The sequence below is a fragment of the Struthio camelus genome, chromosome 4 (assembly GCF_040807025.1).
Source record: "Struthio camelus isolate bStrCam1 chromosome 4, bStrCam1.hap1, whole genome shotgun sequence".
Lineage (NCBI taxonomy): Eukaryota > Metazoa > Chordata > Aves > Struthioniformes > Struthionidae > Struthio > Struthio camelus.
The window spans coordinates 68,727,654-68,741,755 of NC_090945.1; the positions used below are offsets into that span (position 1 = coordinate 68,727,654).

Genomic DNA, 14,102 nt, shown 5'->3' on the forward strand with positions numbered 1-14,102 from the left:
ATATTATTTTTATTAGTAGAAGCAGTATCATCACTGGTGTCAACACTGAGAGTAGCACTTATTTTTATTTTCACATGCCATATACAAGCCCAGCGAGCGTTTAGCTTGATCAATGAAAAGCATTTTCATTTCAACACATATGAAAAAAGCAGTGCAGTGCATTCTTATGCGACAGCAGTGTCCATCATGCTACTGCGTTAATAATGCAATCCTATATGAACCCAAGTGTAGAAATTAAAGTGATGTTTTAAAGTGGAAATCATTCTAGTCATGTTCCTAATGACACCTGAGTAAGTACTATCTAATACTCTACTTAGCACTTACAAGCTGAAGACATCAAAGCCCAGAGCTATTATTATAAAGAATACTATCTAAGATTTATAGAAAAAGCCTTAACATCTTCCCTGCTGTTCAATATTCTAATGAATAAAAACTTAAGTGTAAGGATGATGGAAGCTGGAGTGGTGTGCTGGTAGCCTCAAAGAACTTTGAAGAAGCTGTTGTAATGTGAATTATGCTTGTTCTTTTTTTACTTATTGCATTTAAGTTTTCATTTTATGCTGCCTATTTCACTCTTGCTTATTGTATTCTGCGATGAACCACAGCATTTGTTTCTGAGAGGACCTTAATATTTTAACTTAAAATGCTATTGAATTGCTATGCGGTATACATATCTCTTTCCCTGAAATCTCATGAAAAAATGTAAGACTACTGACTTATAATAATCAACATATTAGTGAAATAAAATAGCATGAAATTTATCCATAATAGAAAGAAAAAGGAACAAATAAAGGATGCTGCATGTTATTCTGCAGCTCGGGAGACTTGTACGTAATTCCTTGTTTGACCACAGAAGAAATTTGCTCAGTCTCTTTCCATTTTGGTTTTCCAAATGCATCTGGGGAATATTCACAACTTCATAAAAGCAGTATGAGGATACATAGAGAAAAGATTACAATAATGTGTCCCCACAAATCTGACAAATAGACACGAAAAACATGCATATTTATATTTTATTTACTGTTCAACTTTAATTTACTGCATTACAGCTGTATGTCAAATAATGTATGTGCATTTTCTGATTGGGAGGCAAAGTTAGCCAGCTTCAGGCTATGTTTGTGAAAAAACAACTAGGAGGACCCAAATCATTCTTGCTGATCTTCAAGGAGACCTTGTAGCTATGACTGTAATTAACCTAAACTCCAGAGAGATACCCAGTCTTCTCCGTACTGCTGTTGCACATGGTTCAATCTACATGCATGTTCCTGGTACTGAGGTTACAAAGTATGCAGTTCTCTGCTGCAAGTTAGATCTCGCATAACTTCCCTGCACAAATCCACAAAGGCTCCCTATAGCGTCTATGCTATATACTATTTCTAGATTTGAAAAGTTTGGGAAATCTCTCTTCTCTACATTTGTTATAACGACCGCTTTTTTTCCAGCATGAGATAAATAAAGGAAATCAAGATTTTGTTTTTCAATTTTGAACTATTTTTATTTTTTGCAGTAAAGCTCTAAGCCCAGTCAAAAAAATTTAAGTTGCTTTCTAATCCTCCTCCACTTTTTATTTTGACTATAACTAACCACAAAGTGCTTTCAGAACGCTATGTCATTCATCCTCACGGGTGTAAGGGTTTATAGGGCTAACAATGGCCAAGGAACTACAATCATTTGCTCCGACAGTCTTCCTGTTTGTCTCACTGTGCTCTTACAAGGTACAGAAATCACACTCGACTAACTCATGAAGTACAGATAATAAATTATAGAGCAGCTTGTGATTTGCCTTAAATCACACAGTGAGTCAGCAGCAGAGCTGGAGTGAGAAGTTTGACACAAGCTCTCTTCTTCAAACATTAAACCATATATATATTGTGGGGGAAACAAAAGGGGTTCCATTAAAGTATCACAGCAGCGGTATGTGCTATTATGTGAAGCACACAACAGAACCTTTATGTCAAAACTGAAATCTAAACTAAAATTAGTGCCTTTATGGATTTTTGTAACAAGATACTGCAATATGCTCTCTCATACATATTTTGTAAGGTCCTGCATCACTTTTCAGGTTAACTGTAATTTCTCCCTATTTACTTTGTGATGTGTGTGTGCACTGGAATGAAATATCCCTGTTCACAAAATGTGACTCAGTATATTATATGTTAGATATGATCAGTGGAATAAAATAGCCCCAATTACAAATTGTGCTTGGGTATTATATTTTCTAAAAGGTCCACTACAATTTATGATTTTTTTTGTAGCTAAAAAAAGGTAAATGGAATAGCATTTTATTTTAATCATTCCCGCAGATAATGTTTCTCTGAAACTACTTACATAAGCGTTAAATGCTTGTAGTTAGAAAGTTCTTTTGGAACAAGGGTAAATTGATTTCCATCCAAATAACTAGAGAAGAAAAATAAAATATATAGCATTATTTTTTTCACTAAAACACCAGCATTCATCCACTAATCTTAGAAAATAACAGTAAAGCAAAAGTTAATTACGAATGAATAAACAGTATTTCAGTTTTATAAGAACCTTTGCTTACAAATTCTCTTTTTTAGGATCATGACTGAGGACCTGTAGCGTAAGATCCAGTTCTATTATATCAGATATTATTACTTTGAACTATCCTAAATAGAAACACAACTTGACATTGAAGGGTAGTCCTTTACAGTAGCATCAGTATGAGCTGGTCCCAGCTCCAATGGTAAACTCATTTATCATGCCTGTAAGTCACGTCACCTTCCCCAATTTCTCCCTGTATCTGTCATGAGATATCTAGCATGACAGAAGATGGAATCCTGTTTCTATGTAGTATGTTAGGGACTAAAGGCAGTAAGCAGTAACTCTTACTTTACTACAAAAAGTTAAACTGTTTCTGCGTCTCAGCATCTGTGTTATATCGCTTGGTCTTCTTCCATGCTCGTAATTCTTAAAACAGACTTACTCATCTGTTGTGTTAGACAGGGGCAGAGCCATCAAACTGTCTCCACTCCTCAGTTACAGGCAAATGAACCTAACAGTCCTTGCCTAAACAGCTGCCGATAGGCAGCCACTTGCTGACAAAGTGACTCATTGTGCAAGCGGAAGAGCAAGTATTTCAGAGATGGTAGGAAGTGCTGAATTTACTGGATTGTCTGCAACTGAGCAAATATGGGCAGAAAGATAAAGATCAGCTGGTGAGTTGCTGATGGTGGTGTGACTTGGCTCGCCCCAGAAAGCAGGTAAAAACTACCATCTCATTATGACTGTACCAAGACAACACTTTAGCCATCCAAATGCTTGGAAAACACTTGAGTTAAGAGCAGCCCTGGCTAGAGACATTCTTAGGTGAATTTACAGCTTAATGTCTTTAAGTATTCTGCAACATCCTCTTTGCAATCCTTTGTCTTGACTAAACGGATGCGCTGAAACACAGCTAAACTTTTATTCAAAATAGTCAAAATCAAAAGACGTAAGTATCTATATATGAGCAAAGCCCTCCTCCCACTCTCCTACCCCTGCCCTCACGCCTTATGGCTGCTTGCCAAATCCAGTACTTGTATCTGAACAAGTCTTATGTTTATATTGTAAGCCACTGAAATTAACAGCATTACATAAATGGTGGTGAATAGATCAGGGACTCTTGCACTTAATTATTTCAACAAAAACATTTTGAAGGAATAAATACTCTGATAAAATTATTTCATCAAATAGATAAATAGGGGTATGCTGTTTTAGCTTCACATTTTAGAAGAAAATGCTTGTTCAAACAAAGCAACTACTAAGATATTTTATAAAACACAAGAGGAATACATCTTTGAAGGATTACACATGCTAATGAACATGGAGAATCAATCAGTATGCAACTGCTAACAGGAACTGCCTCCATTATCCTTTTGAAAAATATGCTAAATTGCATGCTTAGACACTAATTAAGGCATAGAAAATTGTACACAAATGAGTTTTCAGTCACAGTTAGTGTTCCACTTGCTCTTCTAAAAGTCTCTCTTTAGCTGCATAGTCCTACATTGCATTGCTCTCCTTAAGTTGTCAAATTTTGTTTATTAAGGTAAAGTATGTTTAAGTTACTTAATAGAAAAACTAATAAAATAAGTTACAGATTGTATACATACAGCCTATAGATAACTATACATCACATACAGCTGTATGTTAATTCAGATTCTTACTAATTTATCTTTGTTAATGACCAAAGTCTTTTGGATGCTATTCTTTTAGGCACCAAAGTAGTGATGAACATTTCAGAATCTTCTCAATACTACCAAATGCTAAAACAATAAACCAGTTCTAGTGACTTAAAATACGCATTTATGATATCTTCTGAAGAAAGCATTCATCAGTCATTATTAAACATTATTAACTTTAATATTAAACACTTGCCATTTGTAACACAAGGAGATGACAGTAAAATAAATATACTTTCCTGTCAATAATTTCCAGATATTTCTTTCGGTCTTGAAACATATATGATCAAGATTCAAAATGGATCATTATGCCAAATTTTGTGTTTATATTTTCCCCTTGATAATGCACAAATGCCTGATTCATTATTCCATTATCATCCTCAAATAATTAGCTTCATTATTATCTTCAAACTCCATTATTATCTTCTTGTTTTTTCTTTTTTCAATTATCAAGTTCAGTGTCCATCTGCATACTCAAATCATGTCTTTGCATAAAATACAATCTATACTGTTTTTCCAATTTTGTCACATTGTGACACAAGAGATTAATAAAATGTCCTAGATCTTGTAGGACTGCCTACATAAAAAACAATCTGGCTTTCTATGGCATCATATGACCATGATAATTACTGAAATAAGCACACACACCAACAGCTTGTTTTCTTTTGCTTTTTAATGTAATTTAACTCCTTCTTTCCTCCCTACCAGAACAATGAAAATAGATTAATCATCTTCACCTTTCCGCATATTTTAATGCATTGTAATATGATGGTTCAGTATTTGGGTTACAAATTCTGAGTGGGATTTCAATTTTACTTATTTTTAAAAGTTTGCAGGAAAAGAACATTTTTATTTTTCTTTTTAGGACTTACAGAGCACATGTTAATTCAAATATAACCTCAGATTCCTTGCTTACTCTACAAGTCTTTATATCTATAAAGCAGTATATCATTAGATCCCACTGATCCATTAAAGTCTGTTCTTCACTTTGCACACTTTCTCCTCATCTCATTCCTGAATCTGATAACATAAATTTGCCACTGATTTTTATGAAAGGGAAAAGCACATGTCACTTACAGTTCAGTTACATCTTTTGGGATGCCTTTAGGCAAAGCTTTTAGGCCTTTGTTGCTGCAGCGAACTACTGTGTCTAGACAAGTACATTCTGCAGGACAGCGGGACAGTGGAGAGCAGCTATTGTCATCGTTTCCTGTTAATTAAAACAAACAGATGTGAAGCTTACCATGCAAATGATATTCAGAATTAGCAATAATATTCCACATTTGATTCCTGTACGCCAATATGAAATTTCCATATTACATATACCTCTATGGATGGAAATCTTTACATCATCTCGGTAATTATTGACTGGAGAACTTAGATTTCAAATGACACCCTGTTATTTAGTACAATGCCGTGTTACTAGGTAAAAACTCTATTATTCAGAAAACGGTCATTAAAGAAAGACCACAAATCTTAAAATGAAATACAATAATTTTGACCGATTGTCAAAATTCATGAATAATTAAAAATAAACAAATGTAGTCTCTTTAAAGAAAAGTTACATCCTTGAAAAATGATAAACATATTACTGGAAATGAAAGCATGCATGAGACGAAAAATGACAACTTCTGTCTTACCTAGGTGCTGAGGGGAATTCTGACATTCACTACATCATCGTTTGAGCAAAATGGTGTGGTATTTAGCCACAGAGCTCCAAAGAGTATTTCATTCAAGCATCAGCATTTGGAAATATTCTCATCCAAACTACAACATTTGATCAACGATTTTAATCTCCATATTATTTCTAAATACTAATTTACAGAATGACTACAGTTAGGGAATAAACACTCTTGAAAACATGTATACATAGCTGTGTGCTTGCTAATATTCCAAAAGAGGGTGAAGGAGTTCTAAGCTGACAGAGTTACCTAGCAGGGAGCGTAGATGTACAAGAGATTTAAAGAATTCTCAGTTTAAAGAATAACACCTTGGAATCATGCAGTTATGCATATGAAAACTGAAGTTTTAAAAGCTCAGCTATTCATCTTCTTACCATCATCACATGTAAAATCCTGAATTGCCACATCCTGGATAGGAATCTCCTTAAGGAAGTAGGGTTTTTGACAGCGAGGGTTTCCCGTTACGATGCGTTTCTTCCTTAACCAATCTCCAAGCCACGCGAGATGGCAGTTACAGTTGAAGGGATTGGCCAAGAGGTTTCTGAGAACCACATGAAAATTTACTTCCAATGATACAACTTTTTCAGTCTAAGTATTCTATTCGTATTTTCACAAAGCTAAGCTTAAATACTGTTCTTCAAACAATACTGTGTACAAACCATAGGTGAAAGCTGTAATTTAGACTCTGTGCAGTGAATCTTGATATAGCTCATTTAGAAATAATTTAAAACTGTCAAAGACCTGACTTGTTGTCAAGCCACTATATACTGATAATGCAATAATTTCATATAGAGATGAAGGCCGATTACTTTACATTATTAGCTTTAACCTGACAACAGCTATTCCATTAATTTGTCATCTCAAGATTTCCATCTTTTATTTGCTCTTGAGAATAAGTTTCCTATCTAAACTGACAGCTAAGTTGATTACATGCCAGTTATAAAAATGAATTTGCTTCTAGAAGTCTCAGTACTTTTGGCATCTCCTTACTTCAGCACAAACCTATTGACAATTCCATTATTTATAAACATGCCATCTTTAATACGCACAAATTAGTCACTTGGTGCAAAGTGTCACTTTTTATGTAGAATGGGAATTAAGTACTTTCCTGAATGATGCTACCTGCAAAGCACATTTCTTCAGCAATCTGAGTGGCAGCTTCTCTCCCCATTTTCCCTTCCCTCAAATTATAGCACATCCAAAAAAAAGGGCAGTTGGGAGGAAGATGCTTCTTTTTATAGAAAATGAGACTAAAGCTTCACTATAAAACAAATAGGAATTAAGTTCCTTAAGCCTAGCCATTTCAAGATAATAGTCAGACTACACAGTGCAAAAAGAAAGACAACATGGCAAACAGACTACCTATGATCACACAATGTGAACTCAAGCATGGGTTTCTACCCTGATTCAGATAAATGGGCTTCTGCTAGGAGGACTAGCAGGACTTTTTGTTTACCCTCTCAGACACTTCCAGAGGCCAATCTAAAGTTCACAGCAAAGGGCAGCAAAAAAACATATTCTTCATGCATTCAAGGTGATTCAGCAAAGAAACTTTACAAACATCCCTTTATACACTCATGTTTCCCCTTTGACAATTAGTTATACTGCAAAATTATATGACAAGTCTTTAATAGAAATGCCACAAAAATCTTGGAGATTTAAATATGGATAAGCTAAAATATGACGATAACTTACAACGTAGAGAGCGAATGAAGTGTATCAAAGGAGCCTGGCGCAACGGTAGTAATCTGGTTGTCATATAACGACAACAAACGGACAGAACTTAGTCCTGTGAAGCTATCGTTTCCTACACAGCTTATGCGATTGCTTCTTAGCATCCTGAGAAAGAAAGGATTAACTTTTACCAGTTTACAGCTGGCTAAACATTTCAATATCATTTTGTATTAAAAACATTTTCTACTGACTAAATGTCATTAATCATAAACAACATATGCTCTCTCACACCTCCCCTGTGCATTTTGGCAAATAGGTTAGTATTAAAAAATGTACCTATGAATATTTAATTTGATCATTTATATCATAGAATGTACACTATACTAGAGGGTACAGAAAAAATTTAAGGTAACATATTTTTAAATCTCTACTGCTTCAGTATTTCTGCCAATGTGAATATTTCAGAAGCCTGACAGTGCAAATGACAGTAGTAGTTAAATTTTTGTTTCTCCTTTTCTTGTAAAAGCCCTATTTCTTTTTTTCTTAAACAAATTACAAATTTACATGGTAGGTTGACTACTTTCATGTTTTGGTGACACTTCACAGTTTACACTTCAAATTCTAAATGACTCCAGAACTGCTATTTACATTGAGCAGAAGGCTGTACTAGATGAACTACAGAGGTCCCTTCCAACGTGAATTTTCTTATGATAAATGGTAGAAAGCACTTCTATCACATCTCAAAACGTCTTTCAAATAAATGCAATTAGGCTAGCTTGACTCCTCAGCATGATTCTAAAATCTAGTAAAATTTTCAGAATATTAAGCAAGAAAAACCTATTCTAAAATCTCTCATACTTCTGTAAGTAAAACAAAAGAGCTTTGAAGATCACTGGTTTTCTACCTACCAATAAATGATTAATTTTCTTCCATTTTCTTGCCTAAGAATAGCTGCATGTAACAATTTTAGCAGTTATAAATGTAAACAAAGTTAAAAGTGATAGGCCTGATTTATTAAAAATGCCTGAAGTCTTTGGAGATGAAGCCCCAGAGACCATTTATCTTTGGCCTGGTCTGCTGTTGAGAAAGATTACCTCTCCAAAGAAGCCCAAGTAGCTGTAGAAGGTATAAACATCTTTTCTGAATGGGAAGATTTCTGCGGTCCAGTAACCACAATGAAGAATTTCAGCTTGATTATATCCATAATTAATAACCAATAAATTCATAATTTATGAAAACTTTTGTATAAAATAGGAAAAAAAAAAAAACTAGAATATGCTTGAATCTTCCCTAGCTAATCCTTCAAAATTTAGGTTTTCAGGACAGGTAGGATATTGCTTAATAAACAAATCTGACAGATAGGAACAATAAAAATACTCTAATAATTACACTTACAGTGTTTTGAGACTTTCTAGTCCTTTGAACATTTTGTGTCGAACACTTTCCAAACGATTACTTGTGAGTAATAATTCATTCACACCAGAGGCTCCATCAAATGCTCCTTCTTCGATATCCGTAATCTTGTTATTGCTCAGATTTCTATTACACATTCATGGAAACAAAATTAAAGAAAAATATGTTTTCTTTTTTAAATACCCTAAATAATTAACCATTAAATGCTGTGGATTGCATAGCTTTTGAGCTATTGACTCATCGTGTAAAAGTAATGAATATGTTGTTCAATAAAACAAATAAAAGTCAAAGTCAATGCCCTGTCCACAGAAATTAAGTTTTCTAAAGAAACCTTTGGAATGTTTTGTCTAACCAATTGCAGGAATCCAGTACATGATGCTGCCACATAAAAACCTGTTTTCATAAAAAAAATTCTGAATCTTATCAGTGAAGCTATATATTTTTCACATTTTCATTCTTTGTGTCGTTGTTAGATGAATTAATAAGAAAATGACGCTATATGACTACCATAACTATTGCTTACCACTTTAATTTCTGTAATTCATCTCAGTAGACACAAATATAAGCAAACAGTATAAACAGCAACACATGTAAATGAAATGTGTGAATGTAAGCAGTAAATAAAATATTAATCATTTATGACTTTAGTAAAAAAAGAGAGTTTATAAGTTATAAGTTTATAGTTCATTTATCTGTAATTGCATGCAAAGAAGATAAAAATATGGGAAAATGTCCTAAAAATACTGCCAAAATACTTAGTCTTTATGGTTGAAAAGTTGGAATTACATCTCAACTGAGTAGAATCCATACTATATATATAATAAGCATATATACTCAACAATACACATTGTCTTTAAAGACTTTTTTGGTATTTTTGTCTCCTTTTGTTTTACTTGGTTCAGATAACTGTATTCACCTTTACTACTGTTAAATGTTATTTAAAGCAGTAAGTATATAGCTAAACATTAAGCAGTTATAATACACCAGTGATTTTTACAAAGCTCTTAAATGTTCTGAGACAATGTAAAATGAGTTGAAGCTAAAAGCTTTTTATTTGACGGAATTAATGATTTTGGGAAGAAAACACTATCTGATAAAGTTTCTAGAACAGCATTTTAATTGTTCAAATTATAAAGATATTGTTTATTTGTTAGGATAAAAATTCATACAATACACCTGCCAGAATTAATTGGTAGCGTTATCTGAGACACAGAAAACAACGGCGTTGTGGTTTCATCTGAGTGCTGACTACTCATTTCTAGCCTAGCTGTAATTCAATATATACCTTGCCTGTGATGACGGGTACAATCACTACTTTCATTTAGTTTCACAGTGGAGCTCTTCAACTATGAGCTACACAATGCAGCACAATACTGGGAGCAAGAAACTCATTATTTCTAATTTCAACTGACTTTTGTGTGGCAAGCCCTTAGTTTCCTAATATCTTATTTATTCCTTGTGTAAAATGGGTATTACTTCATCCACCTCACAGGGATGTTTTATGGATTCATGTTGTACAGCTAATCAATGATGCAGCGAATAAATTTACTTTATTACTGATGAATCACCAAATCAGTTAAACGTTTAGGCCCCAGTCTTTCAATGTCATCTGTGCAGAAGGACCTTTGCACCTCTTTGAACCTCCAGAAGAAACACGAGCTCTAAAGAAATACTGAATTCACTCATATTCGTGTCTCTGTAGCATCACCACCTCTCCGGTTTCCAGTCATGCTTCACCAGTCATCTTATTCTCTAACATGAAGAATGTTTTAACAACTGAGAACTGTATTAGGAACTAATGGGGCAGTATTACTAAAAATGTTAACTTTTCATTAACATTTTCTCAATTTTGCTCCTCCTCAATTGCCCAAATTTCTTAACTCTTGGGGGTTGCAGCAAACAGCTACACTTTACTATCAAAGATTAGGGAAAAGAAAAGGAAATCAATATTCTCCCTTTTTGTTTTGTCTTGAATACTTCCTTCTCAACTGAAAAGCCACAGATAAACTAACTTTAGATGACATGGCTCCTTCGCTACTCTAGCTTTATGGTCTGAAAATACATAATTACTGACAGTTATGTTCCTTTTTGTCTGTTTTTCTTAAGTGTGAAGAACTGACATAGAGGGGTGGGGGGGTGGGTGTTACTTCAGGTATTTTATTTTTTTCAAAGGTATTCTGTGGTTGTGAAAAGTGCTAATCTGAGATTCTCGAGGAATGAAGAAAACTAGGTATCTACTGTACAGCACAGTACACTGCCGGGTCAGACATGCCTACTTTCTTGTCCTAAACATCTCAACCCAGACCTAAAGCAGCAAGGTGTACTCAAGTGGACAGGATAAATGAAAAGTGTTTTTCATCTTTGGCCTAGTGACTCAAAAAATTGGTAATAAGGATTTAACTGATTGTGATCGTGACACCTGCCAACAAGGATATGGATAAAGCTACCAAGTAATTTACACAATAGCACTGCTCCCTTTCGGACAGCGATTGCTTTTGGTCATTAGTAACGTAGATTGCATTTTTACAAGTGTTAGTAACTTGGCAACTACATTCAAAAAGCAGCGCATCATTTTCATTGATCTGATCTATTTTTACTTCACTTACTGTGTGTCACTATTTATGTTTGCGCTTAATCCTGAAGAGCCTGAGTAGAAAGTCACTAAATACAACTAAGTGATCTTTCTTTTTTCTCTGGAGTGTCTCTCTTTCACGTATGATAAAAAAAGCTCTTTGCAGGTTTATTTTTAATTATGCAAGATTATAAACTCCTCTTAGAACACGAACAGTATACACGGATTTACGTTCATGAGCTATCAAACCATTTTTTTCCTTTCAATCATTTCATTTTGATTTTCACCTTAATTAACGACAGCTTAATGAAGCACAAAGTCATAGGCAGGTCTTGAACGTCCTGAAAGAGGCAAAACTGCCTGGTTAGGGAGTAGCATAGGAAGTTAAGACAAGATGGCTGGAACAGCTTACGCTTGGAGCAGCTTACGCTGCGAGCTCCCTGCTGCGCCGCATAACCGGCCAGCTGCCTGAAGGCTGAGCCGAGGCTGCCGGAGCTGGGCAGCGCGAGAAGCCGTCCCCAGCAGCGCCTCGTCCCATGGAGAACAGCTGCCAACTCAGATCCACTTCAGCGACTAATTTAAACCCATTCTTGATTTCTGATTACAATGTACTGAATCTCTGATAGATGTGAACTAACAAAGGTGGAGAAACACAGCAAGGAACTAACACGCTATGCGAATAGACCAGGGCACTGAAGCTGAACTTACATTTTACGCAGCTGAGGAAGCTTCTTAAAGATGCCAGTAGCTTCCAGGACGGAAAATTCATTGTTATTGAGTCGCCTGGAGGAAATGCCATTAAAATTAGGAAAAAAAAATCAGCCATTGATACAGATTGCTCCACAATATAAACTATCCAGTAGCTGAATAAAAATTCAGTATATACTGAAATTTCTAATTCTGACAATTTTTGTGCATGAACATTCTCGTTACTCAAAATCAGGCATACGTAAGACCTACAGAAGCAAAAACAGAATAAAAGAAAGGACCTACAGAATCAAAAATACAACTAAAATTGCAGTGAAATATAAAAGAGAGGTTTTTAATTATTATTTTAAAGTAAGAAAATCAAAAACGTAGCTAGGGAAGGAGTCCATGGCAACTTATAACTGAAGATTGGTTTACTGTTCTTTAAAGGATATCAGGTGGGGTCTGCCAGACATCTGGAGGTGCTCACAAAGCACTGTTTACCAGAATGAAATAATTACTTTATGCTCAATGCTTCTTTTGAGTACGGACTGAAACACATTGCACAGGTCTTCCCAACAGCTTAAAAACACTTCCGTGATCACTGTTCACACCACTAAACCTAGCACATAAATAGCGTGCAAGAAAGCATCAAATACTACTTTGTAACACTACAAGAAAACACTACAAGAAGATATACAATGACCAACAGATACATGCCTGAAAAATCATATGGATACTAATCTTTCCTGCCCTGGTATCAAGACTGTTCTAGCACAGTGTATCTTTACCAGCTGCTAGGCCAGGGGTTGCCTACATTTCAAAAATACGTGCACTGCCCTAGTGTTCCCTATTTACTTTCTTTAAAAAGAAAACGGAAATTGTAAGTCTTGGACTCTTTTGTATGTTTTAATGGCCCCATTTTATTAAAGGAGGGAGCCTGTCTAGTTTTTATTTAGCCATCTTGACTGGCAGGATCACCATGAAATGGAAATCACCATAATTCTAAAGCCAAAATGCTTTTCAGAATCACCTTGTTGCAAGAACAGATTTTAAAAAGCTAAAAAATAAATGAAAGCTGCTTGTTCATCCTTCCTTCCTGCTCGCACTCAATAATAGCCAGAAGGGAAATTAAGGCTGTAAATCTGAAAGTATGGCAGTTTCAGCAGCTGAGGGAAGACAGAAAGAGCTTTTGGATGTACGTGGAACATTGGTAGGAAGTACAAAGCTCCGGAACTACACAGGACATGAATTTCAAAAAATGTTACAACCTTTGAAAATCTGCTGGTTGATATAATGTGATTTTTAGTGGGATCATACCAAATGCATTTTTGAATGGTGTCAATTAACACAGTTGCATTATCCTTGTAAATAGCTTTTTTTCCTGTGCATGAACAATGTAAATACCAAACATTCTCCAAATGCTGGCATTTTTGAATACTTTTGAAGTACTATATCATCAGGTAGAACGACTTGTTTGTGAAACTACTTACTGATCCTAGTAATTCTTTCTTGCTGTATACTACTGCAAACATTTCTATCCCCATTGGAAAAGAAAAACTATTCCTTTCCTCTTTGCAACAACCTTTTGCATATCAAAAATAAGTTAATGTCTCCCCCTCAAGTTTCCTTCTCTACATAATCCTGTCAATTTTTCCTCATAAGTATTATTTTCTAGATAATTCTTCTTCTCCCTAAGACTTCCCAATTGGTCCATATTCATCTTGAAAGATGAAGTCCTCAATGCAGTACTCCAGCCAACACTTTCCTACTGTTGTATTCAGTAAAGTGATTACTTCACATGCTTTACATACTACTCTCCTGTAAATACATCCCAAACTAAAGTTTGTAGCTTTTGGTATGGCTCCACCTTCAACATATATAATAATAATA

The 14,102-nt window shown here is 34.9% G+C and overlaps 1 protein-coding gene across 3 annotated transcripts in view; it reads right to left on the reverse strand.

The window, feature by feature from the left end:
* The window catches only part of SLIT2 (slit guidance ligand 2), a 261,499-nt gene that overhangs the window by 44,118 nt on the left and 203,279 nt on the right, over window positions 1-14,102 (reverse strand). For all 3 annotated transcript variants that reach the window (XM_068943286.1, XM_068943285.1, XM_068943287.1), the window contains 6 exons: window positions 12,231-12,305; window positions 8,933-9,076; window positions 7,559-7,702; window positions 6,238-6,404; window positions 5,259-5,391; window positions 2,329-2,397 (listed from right to left, as the gene is read on the reverse strand). In XM_068943286.1, the coding sequence (XP_068799387.1) occupies window positions 2,329-2,397; window positions 5,259-5,391; window positions 6,238-6,404; window positions 7,559-7,702; window positions 8,933-9,076; window positions 12,231-12,305 (732 nt within the window). The remainder of the gene's footprint in view (window positions 1-2,328; window positions 2,398-5,258; window positions 5,392-6,237; window positions 6,405-7,558; window positions 7,703-8,932; window positions 9,077-12,230; window positions 12,306-14,102) is intronic.